We start from the raw sequence: 17,419 nt of genomic DNA, 5'->3' as shown, positions 1-17,419 counted from the left end.
CGCACACCTGTAATCCCAGCGGCTGGGGAGGCTTAAGCAGGAGGATTGTGAGTTCAAAGCCAGCCTCAGCAAAAGTGGCATTAGGCAACTCAGTGAGATCCTAAATAAAACACAAAATAGGGCTGGGGATGTGGATCAGTGGTTGAGTGTTCCTGAGTTCAATCCCTAGTACAAAAAAAAAAAAAAAACTTCATTAGCTTTTCTTCCCATTCCCCCATGTTCATGTAATTAACTCCCTCTCATTCTTCCTGAGTCAAACACCACCTGAATCTTCCCTGATCCCCAAATTTGAACTAAGCTTCCCTGCTTTTCTCTCATAAAATTTTATACTTTTCTTTCATAGTTTAATCACAATTAAACTCCAGAAGGGCAAAGTCAAGCTCAGTCCTGATGTTCAGTGAACATTCGTCGAATAAAATGAATGTACGTCAGAGAACTCTACCCTGTTTAATAGGAGTGGTTTTCAATCTCCATTTAAATAAGGATGTTATTACATTTAGGAGTCCAAATAGGTGCTTTAGGTATTGCAGCCCACTGAGCCTTCAGTTTTCATCCCAATAACCTATGCTCTTAGCAGTAACCCTAACGTCCACAGACCAAATAAACAGCTTTGTGACTTGGACATTAAACGTGGTCACGTTTTCGCCTCCTGCCGGGAATGACACCGTAGTTCATTAGCTCCATTCAGGCCTGCCAAGTGCGCCCCCTTCCCCTCCTAGATCCGGGGCTCCCACACCTGTGCTCGAACCTTCCGTACAGCATGGCGGCTCCCAAAGTCGCGGCGCGGGACAGACTCTTCCGCACATCAGGGCCGCCTACGGAAAGCGACTTGCAACCCCGCCCGCCCAGCTCCCGGAAGTTTCCATTTGAAACCGAGGCGGCAGACTCGACCGGCTGCTTGGCCGTTGCTGCTGAGCCTCTTCTGAACAACAGCGACAAGGACTGCGAGCGGGAGCGGCTAGCGTCTGAGTTCGTCTCTCCCGGGGCGAGGGACTGGGCTGGGTGTGGGGGCGGATGGGGTGGCGCCGGGTGGAGGCGCTTCTTCCCAGATCCCGAGCCTGGGCTGGCGGGGTCAAGCTTTCTCCCTGCCCTCCACCTGCTCGGGCTGGGGCCCGGCGCTGCAAAACATTCACCTTGCACCTTCCAGGGCCCAGCCGTGCCGCCTCCTTACGATGACCAGTGTGGTTAAGACAGTGTGCAGCGTGCAGCCCCCGTCTGTGCTGAGCGGCGGCCTGTCGGCAGGTGGGTGTACACACCATCACCAACCCGGGTACTGTGGTCCCGCCGTAGAAGTCAAGCCGGGAGTAAAGGATCTGATCGATGGTTGGGAATGTGGGGCGCGGAACCTGGAGGCCCTTCGGTGGGCTAGCCCCTTAGATCCCGGTTGTCCAGGTTTATGATGGGAGCTAGGGGAAGAACCACGTGGTAGGAACGGTAACACCCCATCCCCACCTTTGCCGCTTTCACCAATTAGATTGAAGTTGCTGGTTGTGGTACAACATTATTAAACTAGGATTTTTTTTTTTTTTTTTTTTTTTTTTTTTAGGAATATCCATTTTATTTCCAAACTTGGTATCTCTTGTCTGGGAGGAGACTCATTTGAGGAGTGGGACGTTTGTCGGGAGAGAGCTAGGGTACCTTATTTACATTAATATCTGCACGGTGTCTTTCATTAGCCCATTTTCAATAAATGTTGAGTGAAATGAGAGGGGTCAGGCCTAGCCAAAGTATTTGAGAACTTTGGGAAAAGAGAAAGACATGACTAAAAACATAATCTTAATTGCTTTCCTGCCTTACTTTGTGTTGTTTTGCTTGTGGTTGAAAGTTATCTCATAGGGTCTTCAGTGGTTGAGCTGCCTAATCCAAAAATTATAGCATAGAATAAACTCCAGACACCTGAAAACTGTTGTGGGAGATTATGGAGTAGCTATTTATGATCCCTTCCCAGATGATTCCATGAAGCTGGTTGATAAGCAGTGGCAAGATTGATGTCTGAAGTAAATAGGCTTTTCTCCAAGCTTTAAAGGGTTGTTGTCTTTGTCTTGGCTGCTTCAACACCTGGATGGTAATCCTGGCGTCATCAGGGGCTGCATTTAGCTGGAGAACTGGTCTCTCACCACAGCCCTGCTGTCTTTCTCATGGGGTGCTGCAGTCACTGGCCATCTCCCAGTCAAGATGCAAATAATTCATTGCTTTCTCTTCCTGTTTAATGAGATAGATTTGTTATTGTTTCTAACTTAAAAAAAAAAATTTATTTTTTAGAAGTAGTTGGACACAATACCTTTATTTTATTTATTTTTATGTGGTGCCGAGGATCGAACCCAGCGCCTCACACTTGCTAGATGAGTGCTCTACTGCTGAGCCACAATCCCAGCTCATGTTTCTAACTTTTTAAATACTTGAGATAGGATAAAATAAATGTTGCCTCAAGGTTACTTTTTACTTCAGATACCTCAAAAAAAGTATTTGTTTTGGGTTATGAGTATCAAAAATAGAGCTGGAAAAGTTTTTAAAAATATAAAAACAATAATATAGATCTGGGCATAGTGGCACATGTCTGTAATCCCAGCTAGAAGGATCATAAGTTCAAGGGCAGCCTGGGCAATTTTGAGAGACCCTATCTCAAAATAAAAAATAAAAAAAGGCTGTGTATGTAGTTCATCAGTAGGGCACCCTTGAATTCAAAAGCACCTTTGGGTTTGATCTTCAGTACCACAGGGAAAAAAGAAAACCGAAATGAAGGTTAGGTGCCCATAAAAATATACCCTTAAATAAAATAATGTGTTAACCTGAGAGACAGGCAATAGTTTAGAGGTAAAGGGCTATGAAATAGCCCATGAAACTGAAGTATTTCACTTATTCCAACAGTATACTTGGACTTTTTTTCATACATGAGATGCTCTACTAGGCTCAGAGGACACACAGATGACTTTTAGGGTGGTTAGGAAGACATTTTGATAAGTGAACTGTTAGGCAGCCAGAGTTATTCAGATAAAATCTTGTTGTATACAAATAAAAAATTTTCTAATCTCTGCAGTCTAGCACTTTGTACTTCATTTCTTCAACCTGATGTAATTGTTATGGCTCTTAACTTAGGTCAAGTTTAAAGGGGCCATTTTACAGTGAACAAAATGAAGTTAGTATAATTTAGAAAAGACAGGGCTGGGGGCTGAGATTGTGGCTCAGTAGTAGAGCTCTTGCCTAGCATGTATGAGGCACTGGGTTCAATCCTCAACACCACATATAAATAAACAAATAAAATAAAGGTATTGTGTCCATCTACAACTAAAAAAAAATTAAAAAAAAAAAAAAAGACAGGGCTGGGATAGTGATAGAGTGCTTGCCCAGCATGTGCAAGGCTCTAGGTTCATTCCCCAACACCTAAAAAGAAGGCGTGGGGGAGAAGAAGAAGGAAAACCTGTGTGTATTTGTTGTGTGGGCGGCAGGGGGTGGTGTCTTAATTCCTGAATAAGTTAGTTGAATTTGCTATGAAATATAAATTATAGAAAATGTGTGGTGAAGGGCTGGCTTAAGGCTAGGGGGGATGTGCTCCCCTTTAGGAACCAAGTGTCTCATGGCAGGACCATATCATGGTTATCTGGCCATAGCCCAGCAAGATCAAAAAGAATCCAAATAGGGAACCTCTAAACTTAATAAAGGATCAATAAAGTAAAAGAGCTGGTGATAGAGGCCTCAGAAAAAAGAGGAAAGAAGACAGGCAATAGTTTAGAGGTGAAGGGCTATGAAACAGCCCATGAAACTGAAGTATTTCATTTATTTCAGCAATAGTACTTGGACTTTTTTTCATATGTGAGTTGCTCTACTAGGCTCAGAGGACACACAGGTGACTTTTAGGGTGGTTAGGAAGAAATTTGACGAAAACAGACAAAAATTGAATGAAAAGCCACTGGAGTTTTGCCGTAGGATAATGTGCTGAGTGCTCTGGGAACTTAACAATATGGGATAACTGCATAGGTGTTTGATGATTTCCTCTGGGGTTTTGCCCTGCTAACTCTGCCTTTCATTTAACCCATTACTTGTATCAGTCTCCACATTCATATTTATTTCCTCCAGCATTTCAGTTTGATGTGTTAAGTACACTAAATTATCACATTTAAAGAATTTTGGTTTCTATTGACAACTAGTCCAGAAGTCTTACTCTTTGAAATTAGTCTTCACAAACTGAGATTGGCCAGTATGAAAATAAAGGCTTATACACTTGGGATGGAATTGTATGTTATAGGGTTGCAGCTGATGGGTCATAAAGCTTTGGTTTCTCTCTCTCTCGTTTTTCCTTGCAGATACACAAACTCGAGCTACTACCAAGAGTCTGTTACCTATTAAGTCCAAAGAAGTCGATGTTTCCAGACATCTTTATTCAGGAGGTTCAGATAATGATATTACAAAAATCACCAAACCAAAGCGAGAGAATGGGTGAGAACAGATCATTGGTATCCAGGTAGAGCCCTTGCCTAGTATGCACAAGGCCCCAGTTCAATCCCCAGCACCACAAAAGACAAAACAAAAAACCATCTTGTTAGAAATTGCTCAGTACTAAGAATTAAAAACTAGGGGTTCAGGAGCACCAGGCTCCTAAATGATAGCCTGTGGCACCACTGACCTGTTTGTCAGGGTTCTCTGTGTTAATCTGTTCTGAAGGGAGACAGCAAGGATTATGAAAAGATGTATTCTTTCCTCTCTCACACTTGCTTTGAGTATGTAAATAGTATTGCGAGGGCCTAGCTGTTAGCCTAGGTTGCTGATCTGAGCAAAGTCCAGCCCCAGTTAGGATATATGCTTGTCCCCTAGCCAGTGTTCTTTTCCCAGGTGAGTTTAGTTAGCATGGGATGGCCACACTATCTGGAGCATGAGCAGGTCTGTCAGGTTGTTGAGATAATCAGGAAGGCAACCCTTTCCCTAATGATAAAACTTTCTCAGTGTGAAACCAAAGAGCATAGGCATTTAGGCTCTTAAGCCTGTACTGTTTGCCTTGTACCTAATCTCTGATTCTTTCTTCAGAAGTTCAAGCTCTTAGTTCTGCCTTGTTTACAACACAGTGCAACATAGTATGATTCCCGGATTAATTTGTTTTTGCTTCTCTAGGCAGATGAAGGCTGCAGAGACTGCCATCAAGAGGAACATGAAGAAGAGGTGAGCTACAGGGTAAATAAACCTGGCCACCATTTTAGGGTAATTCATGTTCCCAGTTGTGTGTCACTCATGGGACTTGTTTAATATATTATGGTCTGGGTACCTGAGTGGAATTTTCAGGGATAAGGCAGAGCCAGCAGTGAGAACCATTGTCAGTACAAGAATCAGTGGTGCCACCATCTTGAGCCTCAGACAAGAGCTTTCTGTGCTCCATGCCAGGACCACTGCTGATGGCCCACCAACAGGAGTTTGGAATAGGCGTGGTTAGTGACAGTGAAATAAATGTTCCAGTGGTGGAGGTGGACATGGTAAACTCCTGGACCCATCTCTGTTTCAGGATAGTTTGAAAGTTTTACAGTCTTGAAACAGATAATGAGAAACTGAAAAGCCTATGCGCCTAGGTTCTATTCCAAATCTATTAGGTGGGCATGTCTTAAAAGTTTTGAAGACAAAATGCTAGTAAGAAAGAATTTCAAAATGAAGGATTAATATTGATGATGACGACAGTGGCTATTTATTAAATGTTTATCATGTGTTAGTATCTGGCCTAAACACTATATATGGGTTTTCTTTTATTCTTCACAATAATAGTATGAAATGTGAGTGTGATCTTCACTCTAGAAATGAGTACCCAGAGCCTCAGCGAGGTTATGCAATTCACTGAGTCATATACCACTATATAATGAAAACAGGGTTCATACCTGTTTGAGTAACTCCTTAACCCATATTCATCCCCTCTGCATCTTCATGTAAAGTACAACTTTTTTTGCAGCTACAAACCATTGAGTAAGCAAAAATCAGAGGAAGAGCTCAAGGATAAAAATCAGCTATTAGAGGCTGTCAACAAGCAGCTGCACCAGAAGTTGACTGAGACTCAGGTAAGAGACCCACCAGACCTGTGTCATCAGCTGTCACTGGGCTACACATGATGGGTGGGAGCAAGCTGCTGAAGGGCAGAAGGAGAAGAAGCCAGGCTCATGCTGTCTTGTCCACGAGCTCAGGCAAAGACCTACCAGAGGACAGCTCCTGATCTATGTGACACTCCAACAGGGAGAGCTGAAGGACCTGACTCAGAAGGTGGAGCTGCTGGAGAAGTTTCAGGACAATTGTTTAGCGATTTTAGAGAGCAAGGGCCTCAACCCAGGTAAGAGAATGGACTTTGGCAGCATAGCTTCAGGTGGCCCAGCTGGTCAGGAGTTGCTTAGCAAAGGCCTAAAGATTCGTGAAAGCTTCTATTATTATCTGATGTTGATTTTTGCCTGACCAATAGAATTTCGCAGGACTGTAGAGAGAAGTTTACTTCTACTATCTGAATACTCTCTGCTATTCATTTGGTGCCAACAGGTATGACCTCACAAATAGACTGAAAAATCGTGTTTCTTTGAAGAGAAGTAGAACTTAACTAATGCCTTTCTCAGGAGAGAAGCAGGAGAGAGAAAGAGAGACTACTACTCTAGGGTTCCTAAATCTGGCTAATCAGCAATATCACGGTGACTAATGTGATCATGGCTTGGAGATATAGCACAGTAATAGAGCACATGCTTAGGATGTAGGAAGCCTTGGGTTCAATCCCAGTACCCCCCAAAAAAGTGACTCCTATTCAGACCCTGTCCCTTGAGTAGCAAAGAAAAGACCAGACTCCGTAGCAAAGAAGAGAATGAAAGAAGGAATTGCCCAAAGACTATAAGATGACCAGCCACAATAATAGTACATGCCTGTAATCCCAGCTACTCAAGAAGCTATTTTTAATAATAAAAAAAAATAAATAAAAATTTAAAAAGAAGACTGTAAGACAGCCTCAGGCTGAGTTGAGGAACCAGAGAATACCAGGGAAAGAGCCTTAGTCCTTGCACTAAGAAAGGCTAACTTTGAATGGGACTGGATAAGTTTAACCTGGGGGTAGCTGTTTTGTTTGGGTGCTGAGGATGGAACCAAGAGCCTAGGGATTGCCAAGCACATGCTCTACCACTGAGCTACACTCCCAGCTCCAGTTTAGATAATCTTTATCATTACCATAAACATTTTTGTATATTTCTAATATGTGAATGAACTATTACCAAAAATCATTATTTTTAAGACTTGAAAGACTTTTAAGAATAATTTTTGTGTTGTAAACAAAGCAGAAATCCAACCTATACATTCCTCTGAACAAATTTTTCCACTGAGCTAAGAAGAACAGAATGAATTTTTGGCTTTTTTCTTTATGCAGACCTAAAGAGAAAGGAGGTAAAATACAGCTCTGAAGAGCAGGCATGAGTGACTCTTTCCAGGTGAAAACTCAGAGCAGAAAGTATAGAAATAGACACTTGGAGAAAGTTCCCTTGGAAATATTCTGATACTTGTCCATGGAGGGAGTTTTATTTTGTTCTGGTAAGGTGCAGTTCCCAGAATGAGGCTGACTTTGTTGAATACATTTCTTTTAGGCAGTGAGACCCTGGCATCACAGCCGGAACCTACTCTGGATCACACAGACTCTATGGTGAGGGCGTGAGTGTGAATGGGCAGGGCTGTATGACTTTGGGGCCCTGTAGATCTCAGAGGGTCTCTGATATATGCCCAACAAACCCCAAAAAGCAGCCTTTGGCTATCCACCATAATAGAAGAGCAAATAGGATGTGTATTCAATTGCATATTTTACCTGAAAGGTAGCTTTGTGCTTACAAACATAAGAAAGTCTGAATTGAAAAGGTACCACTTTAAAACACATGATAGGTTGAACTCATATAGAGAGCTTTCTGATCTCTCCAATCTATACTTTACCAAATTTCACCCCACTCTTCCTTTATTGAGAACTGTGTGATACAGAGTTTCAGCCTGTTAAATTTGAATTTGCAGGGTTTATTTGGTTCCTTCCTTGCAAAAGGAAGGTAATACATTTGGACTTCAAAAGCCTCTCATACATGCATGATCTTTCACTTGGAAGATTAGTTGTCATCTTAGTCATCATCTTAGTCATAGAATATTAGCTGCAGAACCTTCCTTGGCTCCCTCAGGCTATTAGTCAGCCCTTCTGTGGTTGCCATATTTTGTTGCTAAGGCCTATGTATCACAGAGCACATCCTGTTGGGGAAATTTGTATGGTGGACTGAGTTCATCGGAACGCCCACTAGAGAGCCAGGCCAAGTGCATTCAGTGCTTAGCAATTGACAAATGAATGGAACATTAACCACCATCTAATTCATATGAAGATTTGTTTATTACATTGTACTTTCCTCTTAGTTGCTGTTAGAAACTTTGCAAGATGAATTGAAACTTTTTAATGAAACTGCCAAGAAGCAGATGGAGGAGTTACAGGTGAGGGCAAACATCACCTGAAACAGGTGTAGATTGTGTTTTTGTGGTATGGGGATTGAACCCAGGGGCACTCTTATCACTGGGCTATATTCCCAGTCCCTTTTTAATTTCATCTTGAGATAGGGTCTCACTGAGCTGCCCAGGCTAACTTCAAACTTGTGATCCTCCTGCCTCAGCCTCCCAAATCCCTGAGATTGCAGATGTGCACCACTGCCTGTCTTTATTTATTTATTTTTTCAATATTTATTTTTTTGTTGTAGTTGTCAATACCTTTTTTTTAACCTTCATTTTATTTGTTTTTATGTGATGCTGAGGATCTTTATTTTTTAATTTATTTTTTTATGAGGTACTGAGGATTAAACCCAAGGCCTCGCATGTGCTAGGCGAGCACTCTACCGTTGAGCCACAACCCCAGCCCCTGTCTTTATTTTAATAAACTATTTTGAAATATTTTAGATTTTCAGAAAAGTTGAAAAGATATTTTGGAAAACTCAATTTCCCTAATAATAATAGTAACAGCTTACATCATCATTGTACATTTGTCAAAACTAAAAAACCAGCATTGATAATTCCAGCTATTCAGGAAGCTAATCCAGGAGGATCACAAATTCTAGACCAGCCTCTGCAACATAGTACAAACCTGTCTCAAAATGAAGGCAGGAAAAAAGGGCTAGAGTGTAGCTCACAGGTAGAACACTACTGGGTTCAATGCCTGATATGGGCGGTGGGGTGGAGGACAGAAAAAGAAACCAGCACTGGTGAATTATTGTTAACTACATTCCAAGACTTCATTTCGACTTCCCATTCTTTTCCCCACTAACTTTCTTTTTCTGTTCCTGTGGACGCTTAGAAATATTCACATCTCCGGGCCATGAGGCAGTGGGCAGCACAGTAGGTTGTTCAAAGTTGACAGTTGAGACCTATGTGAAATCCATGCTATGAAAGTTTGATATCTCAAGAAAGAAACTGGTAGTAAGAAATCCAGATTCTTGGCTGGGGTTGTGGCTCAGCGGTAGAGCACTCGCCCAGCACATGTGAGGTGCTGGGTTCGAGCCTCGGCACTACATTAAAAAATAAGTAAATAAATAAAATAAAGGTATTGTGTCCAACTAAAAAAAATGTATAAAAAAGAAAACCTTGGGTCTGAACTGCTTCAGATTGCTTGAATGAATCATTGGTGATATTTCATGGAAAGTAGAGACTTTCATTGCTCTGTTTATATGCAGGAGTCTGTAATACAGAGAACAGTTGCTAAAACCAGCACAGATAAAGAAAATCTGAGATAGAAAATGCAATGTTTGTTGGTCTTCTTCAGTGGAATAGAAGTATAATGTTCTGGTGTGGGTATTGTGTTTCCTGTGAGTCAAGAGTTTTAAGTGTGTTTATTCTTTTGAAATACCTTTCCTTACAGGCCTTAAAGGTAAAGTTGAAGATGAAAGAAGAAGAAAGGGTTCGATTTCTAGAACAGCAAACCTTATGTCATGGTCAAGTCAATGATTTTAAAACAGCCCTGGAGGAAATGGAGCAGCTATTAGAAATGTAATAAAAGACAAGTGGCCAGATGGCTCCCTGTTGGGGATAAAATTCTCAGAGGAAGTCACTTAAGACATCTTCGTGGACATGATCTTCTAAGACTTATAATCCCCAGAGTGAAAACAGTTTCTGCAGTAGGATTAAGGGCAGATTATGCTGGAATGGAGGTTCTTCCTTTAAACAGCTTTCCCCACCTTCAGATTGGTCAACTCTCCTGAGCATCACATGTAGATAATGGAGGCCTATAAGAATGGACCTGGAAGCTTGACTCAACCTTGTAGGCAACAAAGCAGCACACCATTAGAATCAGGAGACTAAAGCAGCCACAACCAGAGACTCTAGAAGGTCACATTCAGGTTTACAGGAAGAAATCCTTATTTTTACAGTAGAGCACAGGAGCTCCCTGAGGCATCACTGATGAGCTGTGCTGTTCTCTCTTAGAACACACACTGTTCCATCCTGGTTGGGCTTTTATACGTCATTGTTAATTTGTGAACTTGAAGTTTTTGGCTTAACAAATGGGGTGATGGTATAGATAGGAATAACACCTACCTGAAACAATACATCTTGGAGCTTTTAATCTAAATCACATCTTTTTTTTTTTTTAAGTACTACTTTGGAAATAAATATTTATATAAATATTCTGACTATATATTCTGAGGAATGAAAATAGCTTTAACCTAAACATGTCAACTGAACATTATTATAATAAGTTCAAGATTTTTTAAAAAATTTTTTCAATTATAGATGAACAGAATGCCTTTATTTTATTTGTTTTTTATGTGGTGCTGAGGATTGAACCCAGTGCCTCACATGTGCTAGGCAAGTGCTCTATTGCTGAACTACAACCTCAGCCCAAGTTTGGGATATTTTGATTTACCCAGAATATTTTTCTTCCACTCACTGAGCACTCACTCTAGCCCTCTGCCTTCAGGACCAATGAGTGGTTCCCCCATTTGTACCAAGGGTGATAGGCTCCATTGACCTGGCTTGTGCCAGTGTTCTCCCTGTACACCTGCTGCTTGCCTGGCACAGCTAACCCTGAGCCCGGTCCCTGTCCCACAGATCATACAGTTTGTTGCCCAAAGTCCACAATAGACTCCCCTCAAGTTTATCAAAGGCACAGCCAAATTTCCTGCTTAGTCAAAGTAGACAGACTTTTTTCAGCCATCTCCCATTCTTTCTGCACCTCCTAATTTCATCCCCCAAATCCCCTACTCTTAAGCATCTTTAAGTCGTCCCAGAGCCCTCCAGTAAAGCCAAGTAACAAGTCACCCTAGCTTAAAGGGCTACAATTATTTGCCCTCGCATAATTGTTTGTCTCATATTTTGAGGAGTGGACCTCATCAATGAGAAAGGCTAAAAATTTCCTTCTACCCACTTTCAGGATATTTATAATTTAAAAGATTATTTACCCAAATTTATAATTGGTATTTCTTTTTTTGTGGGGGGCGGGGGAGGAGTTACCAGGGCTTGACCTCAGGGGCACTCAACCACTGAGCCACATCCCCAGCCCTGTTTTGTATTTTTTTATTTAGAGACAGGGTCTCACTCAGTTGCTTCATGCCTTGCCATTGCTGAGGCTGGCTTTGAACTTGGGATCCTCCTGCCTCACCAACCCCACCCCCAACCCCCTTCACTGGGACTAAAGGCATATGCCACTGCACCAGGCTGTAATTGGTATTTCTGACAAAAATAAAAGCATGGTTGGAAGGAGAGAGTGGGACACTTTCTTATGCTATCCTCACTTCTTGCTAGGCCTTGCTAGTTCACTCCTAGGAATTTAATTACCTGTGTGCTTATCCTGACAAATACATCCTTTCCAACATAGAGACCCTGTCTCATGACCTGATCTCACAAGGGACCTTGATCCGAGGCTTCCACTTAGCACTGCTGGCCAGCATTTGTGCCTTCTTTCCCCTTTTTTTTTTTTTTTTTTTGGTGTGTGTGTGTTTTCCCTCTGGTCTCAACAAAAGAGTTGTTCTGAGTGCTTAATCTACTCTGGAGCCCATATTTTATACATTATATAAATTTGGCATTTTATTTTGGTGGTACTGGGGATTGAAACCAGGGCCTTCCACATTCTAGACAAGTGCTCCACCACTGACTATATCCCCAGCCCCAAACTCAGCAAATATTGATCTGTACTTTTTACTGTGTTAGATGCGTTAGGAAACAAAGGTAGCATCACGATCCTAACCTCAAGGATGCTTACAGTTGTCTATTTGGGGAAACAAAATGTGCAGGTGATGCCAGCTACATTACAAAAGGCAATACTTAACTATGGACTTGTGGTGGTATGGAGTCTGATGGTAGTTAACTATGGGCTAGTTTGGGAAAGACTCAATGGAGGAGGTGGACTGTGGCTCAACAGAGAAAAAATAACATTTGTAGACCAGAAAATTGAGGGGATATTCAGGTTAGTCTTGGGAAACTGGGCAAGAATACAGATTGGGCTTGTTTCAAATAAGAGAGAATTATGTCTACCACTTAATTGAGCACTTGCTACATATGGTACTTGTGTATATTCTTTATGTAATAATACTCATTATGCCATATAAGCTAAGTGCTGTTAGTTTTTTTGTTTTGTTTTTTCCCCTTCAGTTGACAAATAGGCTAAGAGAATTGCCCAGGGTCAACCAACAAGTAGGAGAAATGGATTTGAGTACCAGCAGTAGCACACACCTGTAATCTCAGTGGTTCAAGTGTCTGAGGCAGGAGGATCCAAGTTCAAAGGTAGCCTCAGCAAGTTAGTAAGGTCCTGTCTCAAAAATAAAGGCCTGGGAATGTGGCTCAGTGGTTAAACGCCCCTGGGTTCATTTCCTGGTTAAAAAAAAAAAAATGAGCCAGGGAATATTGGGGATGGGAAGTATGTGTTTGTGCCAGCAGTTTTGAAGACCCTTGAATGCCAGGCTAAGAAGTGTGAATTTTTATCATCTAGGCCAGAGGTTTCCAAACTTTTTAAATCATGGTGCCTTCAGTATCTCCATGATTTTTTACTTTTATATATTATTTATTTTTTTGCAGTACTAGGGATTGAACTCAGCCTCACACATGCTAGGCACGTACTGAGCTACATCTTCATACCCAAATTTTGAGACAGGGTCTCGCTAAATTGCCCAGATTAGGCTCAAATTTGTGATTCTCCTGCCTCAGCCTTCTGAGTTCATTGGGATTGCACCACTTGTTGGGTATACACCAATCACTGTGCCTGGCTGAGTCTATTCTCTTATTCCTGCTATCCTCCACCTTTAACATCAAGGCCAGATTCATGTTTCTAAAATACTCATGGTATTTGCCTGGTTAAGACATGAGTAAAGCTTGTTGCTTATATCTGTGGTTCCCAGACCATGAGCCAAGGCACCCTTGGAACATGGCTGCATATTCACAGAATGCCACGGGATATTCTAATATTAGGGTACTCACAGGGATACTTGACATGTTAGGCCCCTGTGAACTATCAAAGTAGGTCAGTAACAACATAATAGACCAGGCTCAATTCCTTTGAACACCAGTTAGGAAATGAAGGTGGCAGTGTCCATCCAGCTAGATTCCAAAGTTTGAGAAGTTGAGAGTGCCCAACGTCTGACTAGTAAATGATTATATAGTTGTTTTAAAATGGAAGTATACATTTTCTTTAGATTTAGGTGTATTACATTTTCAAACTACTACTAAGTTGTTAGGACATAAATACTATTTGACCCAATCACTTAAACACAACTAGTCCAGGCCTAGTAAAAAAAAAGTAGTAGAGATGTAGCTCGAGCACCCCTGGAGTCAATCCCTAGTACAAAAAAAAAAAAAAAAACAACAGGAAATAAGTATGTAGGGCCATGACTACAAAGGTGTAAAGTAAGTTGAAACAAAATCTATAGGAATTAATTGGTGGCTTGAGAGGTTGAGGAAATTGAGTCATTATAGAAGTGGTTTTTTTGGTGATGATGGTGGTGGTGGTGGTTTTCCTGATACTTGAGGTTGAAACCAGGGACACTCAACTACTGAGCAACATCTCCAGCCTTTTTTTAAAAAATTTGAGACAATCTTGCTAAGTTGCTTAGGACCTGGCTAAATTGCTGAGTCTGGCTTTGAACTTGCAATCGTCCTGCTTAGCTTCCCAAATCACCAGGATTACAGGCATGTGCCACTGTGTTCAGCTATATAGAAGTTTTGAGTCAGGGTGATAGTAAGAATTGGTTATAAAAATTAGGATGTTTTTGCCAGACATGGTGATGCGAATCTGTAATCCCAGCTACTCAAGGGGATCAGAAGTTTAAAGCTAACCTGGCTGACTGCGACTGTCTCAAAAATAAAAAGACCTGGGGATGTCTTCATTAGTAGGGTGCCATTGGGTTCAATATCCAATGCCAAAAAAAAAAAAAGATTTTCAGCTTGCAGCCCATTCCCAACAATTGAAATCCCAGCCTACCTTCTGAACTGTCCTTCAGCAAATCTTTTCTCTCAGTCTTAATCAGAAACTATAGTAAAACAGAGAGAATACCTGTCTTGCTGGTTTGTATGTATCCAAGGCCTGGCAAAGGTTCTGGTGGTGATACTATTCAAATTGAGAGCTTAATCTTGGCAAAAGATTCGTTCCTTTTGCAATCATGTTCTCAAATTTCCCAACATCCCTTCTCACCCCAAACATACTGCTTCTCATTTTGACCACACCACTGCAGCCATTCAATTTCCCTCTGAACTGGAAACTATCAACTTTGACTCTTAGGCTCAAATTACAGCCATCTTTAAGACAGACATGAAGCCTGGCAAGGTGGCTCATGCCTGTATTCCCTACTTTAGGAGGCTGAGGCAGGAGGATCACAAGTTTGAGGCCAGCCTGGACAACTTAGACCTTGTCTCACAATAAATGGCTGGAGCTAAGCATGGTTGCGCGTTCCTGTAATCCCAGCAACTCAGGAGACTGAGGCAGGATTGTGAGTTCAAAGCCAGCCTCAGCAAAAGCAAGGCACTAAGCACTCAGGCTGTCTCAAAATAGGGCTGGGGGTGTGGCTCAGTGGTTGAGTGCCCCTGAGTTTAATCCCCAGTNCTGTTCTGACAAATCATTATCCGTTAGTTTTGCCTTACTGACATTTTGAGCAAGCAGCCACCACATTAAGTGGTTAGGCAATTAACTTAAAAAAGGTTAATATTTTGGCTTATGGTTCTGGAGGTTCCAGTCCAACATTATATGGCTCCTTCACTTTGGGCCTCTGGAGAATAATGTAACGTGACAGGAGTGAATGGCACAGCAAAGAGCTCACCTTGTGAGCCAAAAGGAAGTAAAAAAGAAAGATCATGAAACCTGGATCCCATAATCCCTATTGAAAACACATCCACAGTGACCTAAGTATCTTCTGTAAACCCCCATTTCCTGGGCTGGGGTTGTGGCTCAGTAGTAGAGTTCTTGCTTAGCATGTATGAGGCACTGGGTTTGATCCCCAGCACCACATAAAAAACTAAATAAATAAGGTAAAGGTATTGTGTCCATCTACAGCTAAAAATATTAAACAAAAAAAGCCCTCATTTCCTAAAGGTCGACAGCACTTCCCAATAATGGCACACTGGGATACTCTGGACCTTTCAAGGTCACTCTTCCAACCTGTAGCATCATAAATGGACTCATACAGTGGATACTGGTGTTTGATTTCTTTAATTCAACATGTCTGACTGACTAATCCATTCATATTGAATGGATAAGTATCTGTTCTCCAGCTGGTAGATTAATAATGATGTGTCTGAGTTTCAGCTGCCTTGGTTTCTCTTGAAACCAAACATGAGCAGAACTGCTGAATCATAATGTAGGTTAACTCATGACAGTTCCAAAACAAATTACTTTTACACTACCCCATCAATGTATGACAGTTGAAGATTTCATAGGTAGATGATTGATAGATAGATAGGGATAAATATATGAAAAAAAAATGTTTCCCCTAATGTAACATCTTATATTACTACGGTATTTTTGTCAAGACGAAAAATCCCATGGCACATACCTATAATCCCAGCTATTCAGGAGACTGAAGGAGGATTGCAAGTTCAAAGCTAGCCTCAGCATTTTAGGATTTAGGGAGACCCTGTCTGCCTAAGTGTGAAGAAAAAAGGAAAAAATACAATGAGATCACTGGGGCATACTAATTTCCAGAACTAATAGACTAACACAGAGTCACTTGGTCTATGATAGGCTCCATTTACAACTGGGAAATGGAAAATTTAAAAAAAAATTCTTTCAGTGCTGGGGTCCTCACACATACTAGATAAGTATTCTACTATTGAGCCATATCCCTAGTCCCTGGTTCCTTAGTTGTGTTTTGTTGTTGTTGTTTTAGTTCTTGTCCCTGATGCCACTCTAATAATGAAGACAAGGTTTTGAGAAGGAAAAAGAAGTTTTATTGCTTTGCTAGCAAAGGAGAAACAGTGAAATCTTGTCCCAGAGGCAGTGGGCTTTTAAAGAGGGGATACAAAGGCTACACTCCAAATGTGCCCTGTTCAGGAGTCATTCATTCATTTGTAGCTTTGAGAGAGAGCCATTTCTTGCATCTGCAGGTGCCAGCCCTGAAGTCTGGATCCTTCATTCTTGTGGTCCCTAGGCTGGAGGACAGATAACTGGGCTTGGAATGGAAGAAAGTTAAATCTTGCTTCCCCTGTGGTTAGGGAGAGGAGGAGGAGAAGGAGGAGGGAGAAGAAAAAAAAATGTCAGTTTTAAATGAAATCATAGTAGCAGAGCAGCAAGAGTTATATTCAAACATTCAAAGTGGACCAGTTATACTTTTTTTTTTTTTTTGTAGTACTGAAGATTAAACCCTGGACCTTGTACTCACACATGCTAGCAACATTCTACCACTGAGCTACACTCCCAGCCCTTTTATAATATTTTATTTTGAGACAGGGTCTCACTAAATTGCACAGGCTGGCCTCAAACTTGAGATTCTCCTGCCTCATTTTTCCAAGTAACTAGGTTTACAGGTGTTTGCTACCAAACACAGCTTAAAAAGTTTTTGTTTTTATTTTTATTTTTGTTTTTGTTTTGGTACCAGGGATTTCACCTAGGGACACTTAGCCACTGAACCACATCCCCAATCCTTTTTTAAAAAACATTTATTTATTTATTTTGGTACTAGGGATTGAACTCAGGGGCACTCAAACACTGAGCCACATTCCTGGCCCTATTTTGTATTTTATTTAGAGACAGGGTCTCACTGAGTTGCTTAGTGTCTCGTCATTGCTGAGGTTGGCTTTGAACTTACAATCCTCCTGCCTCAGCCTCCCGAGCCGCTGGGTTTACAGGCATGTGCCATCTGCTTGGCTCTTTTTATTTTTTATTTTGAGATAGGGTCTCACTAAATTGCTTAGGGCTTTTCTAAATTGCTGAGGCTGGTCTCAAACTTGCAATCCTCCTGCCTCAGCCTCCTTAGTTGCATCTTAATTCTTTTTTTTTGGGGGGGGG

General features: G+C 41.5%; 1 protein-coding gene across 2 annotated transcripts; it reads left to right on the top strand.

Moving 5' to 3' along the window:
* Positions 1-738: 738 nt before the first annotated feature.
* Positions 739-10,617, top strand: Knstrn (kinetochore localized astrin (SPAG5) binding protein). 2 transcript variants are annotated; one of them, XM_015480831.2, is made up of 9 exons: positions 746-969; positions 1,148-1,242; positions 4,302-4,434; positions 5,104-5,151; positions 5,924-6,029; positions 6,202-6,295; positions 7,575-7,630; positions 8,371-8,445; positions 9,857-10,617. In XM_015480831.2, exons 1-9 carry the CDS (start codon positions 761-763, stop codon positions 9,986-9,988), a joined length of 948 nt encoding a protein of 315 aa, XP_015336317.1. In that variant the 5' UTR covers positions 746-760; the 3' UTR covers positions 9,989-10,617. The 2 variants fall into 2 exon arrangements, with proteins under 2 accessions (XP_048648898.1, XP_015336317.1); XM_048792941.1 differs by lacking the exons at positions 7,575-7,630; positions 8,371-8,445 and having other exon boundaries at positions 739-969.
* Positions 10,618-17,419: the final 6,802 nt, after the last annotated feature.

The sequence above is a fragment of the Marmota marmota genome, unplaced genomic scaffold (assembly GCF_001458135.2).
Source record: "Marmota marmota marmota unplaced genomic scaffold, marMar, whole genome shotgun sequence".
In the NCBI taxonomy this organism is placed as follows: Eukaryota; Metazoa; Chordata; class Mammalia; order Rodentia; family Sciuridae; genus Marmota; species Marmota marmota.
Note: the sequence above shows the minus strand (reverse complement) of the source record. Positions and strands in the feature narration are given on the sequence as shown.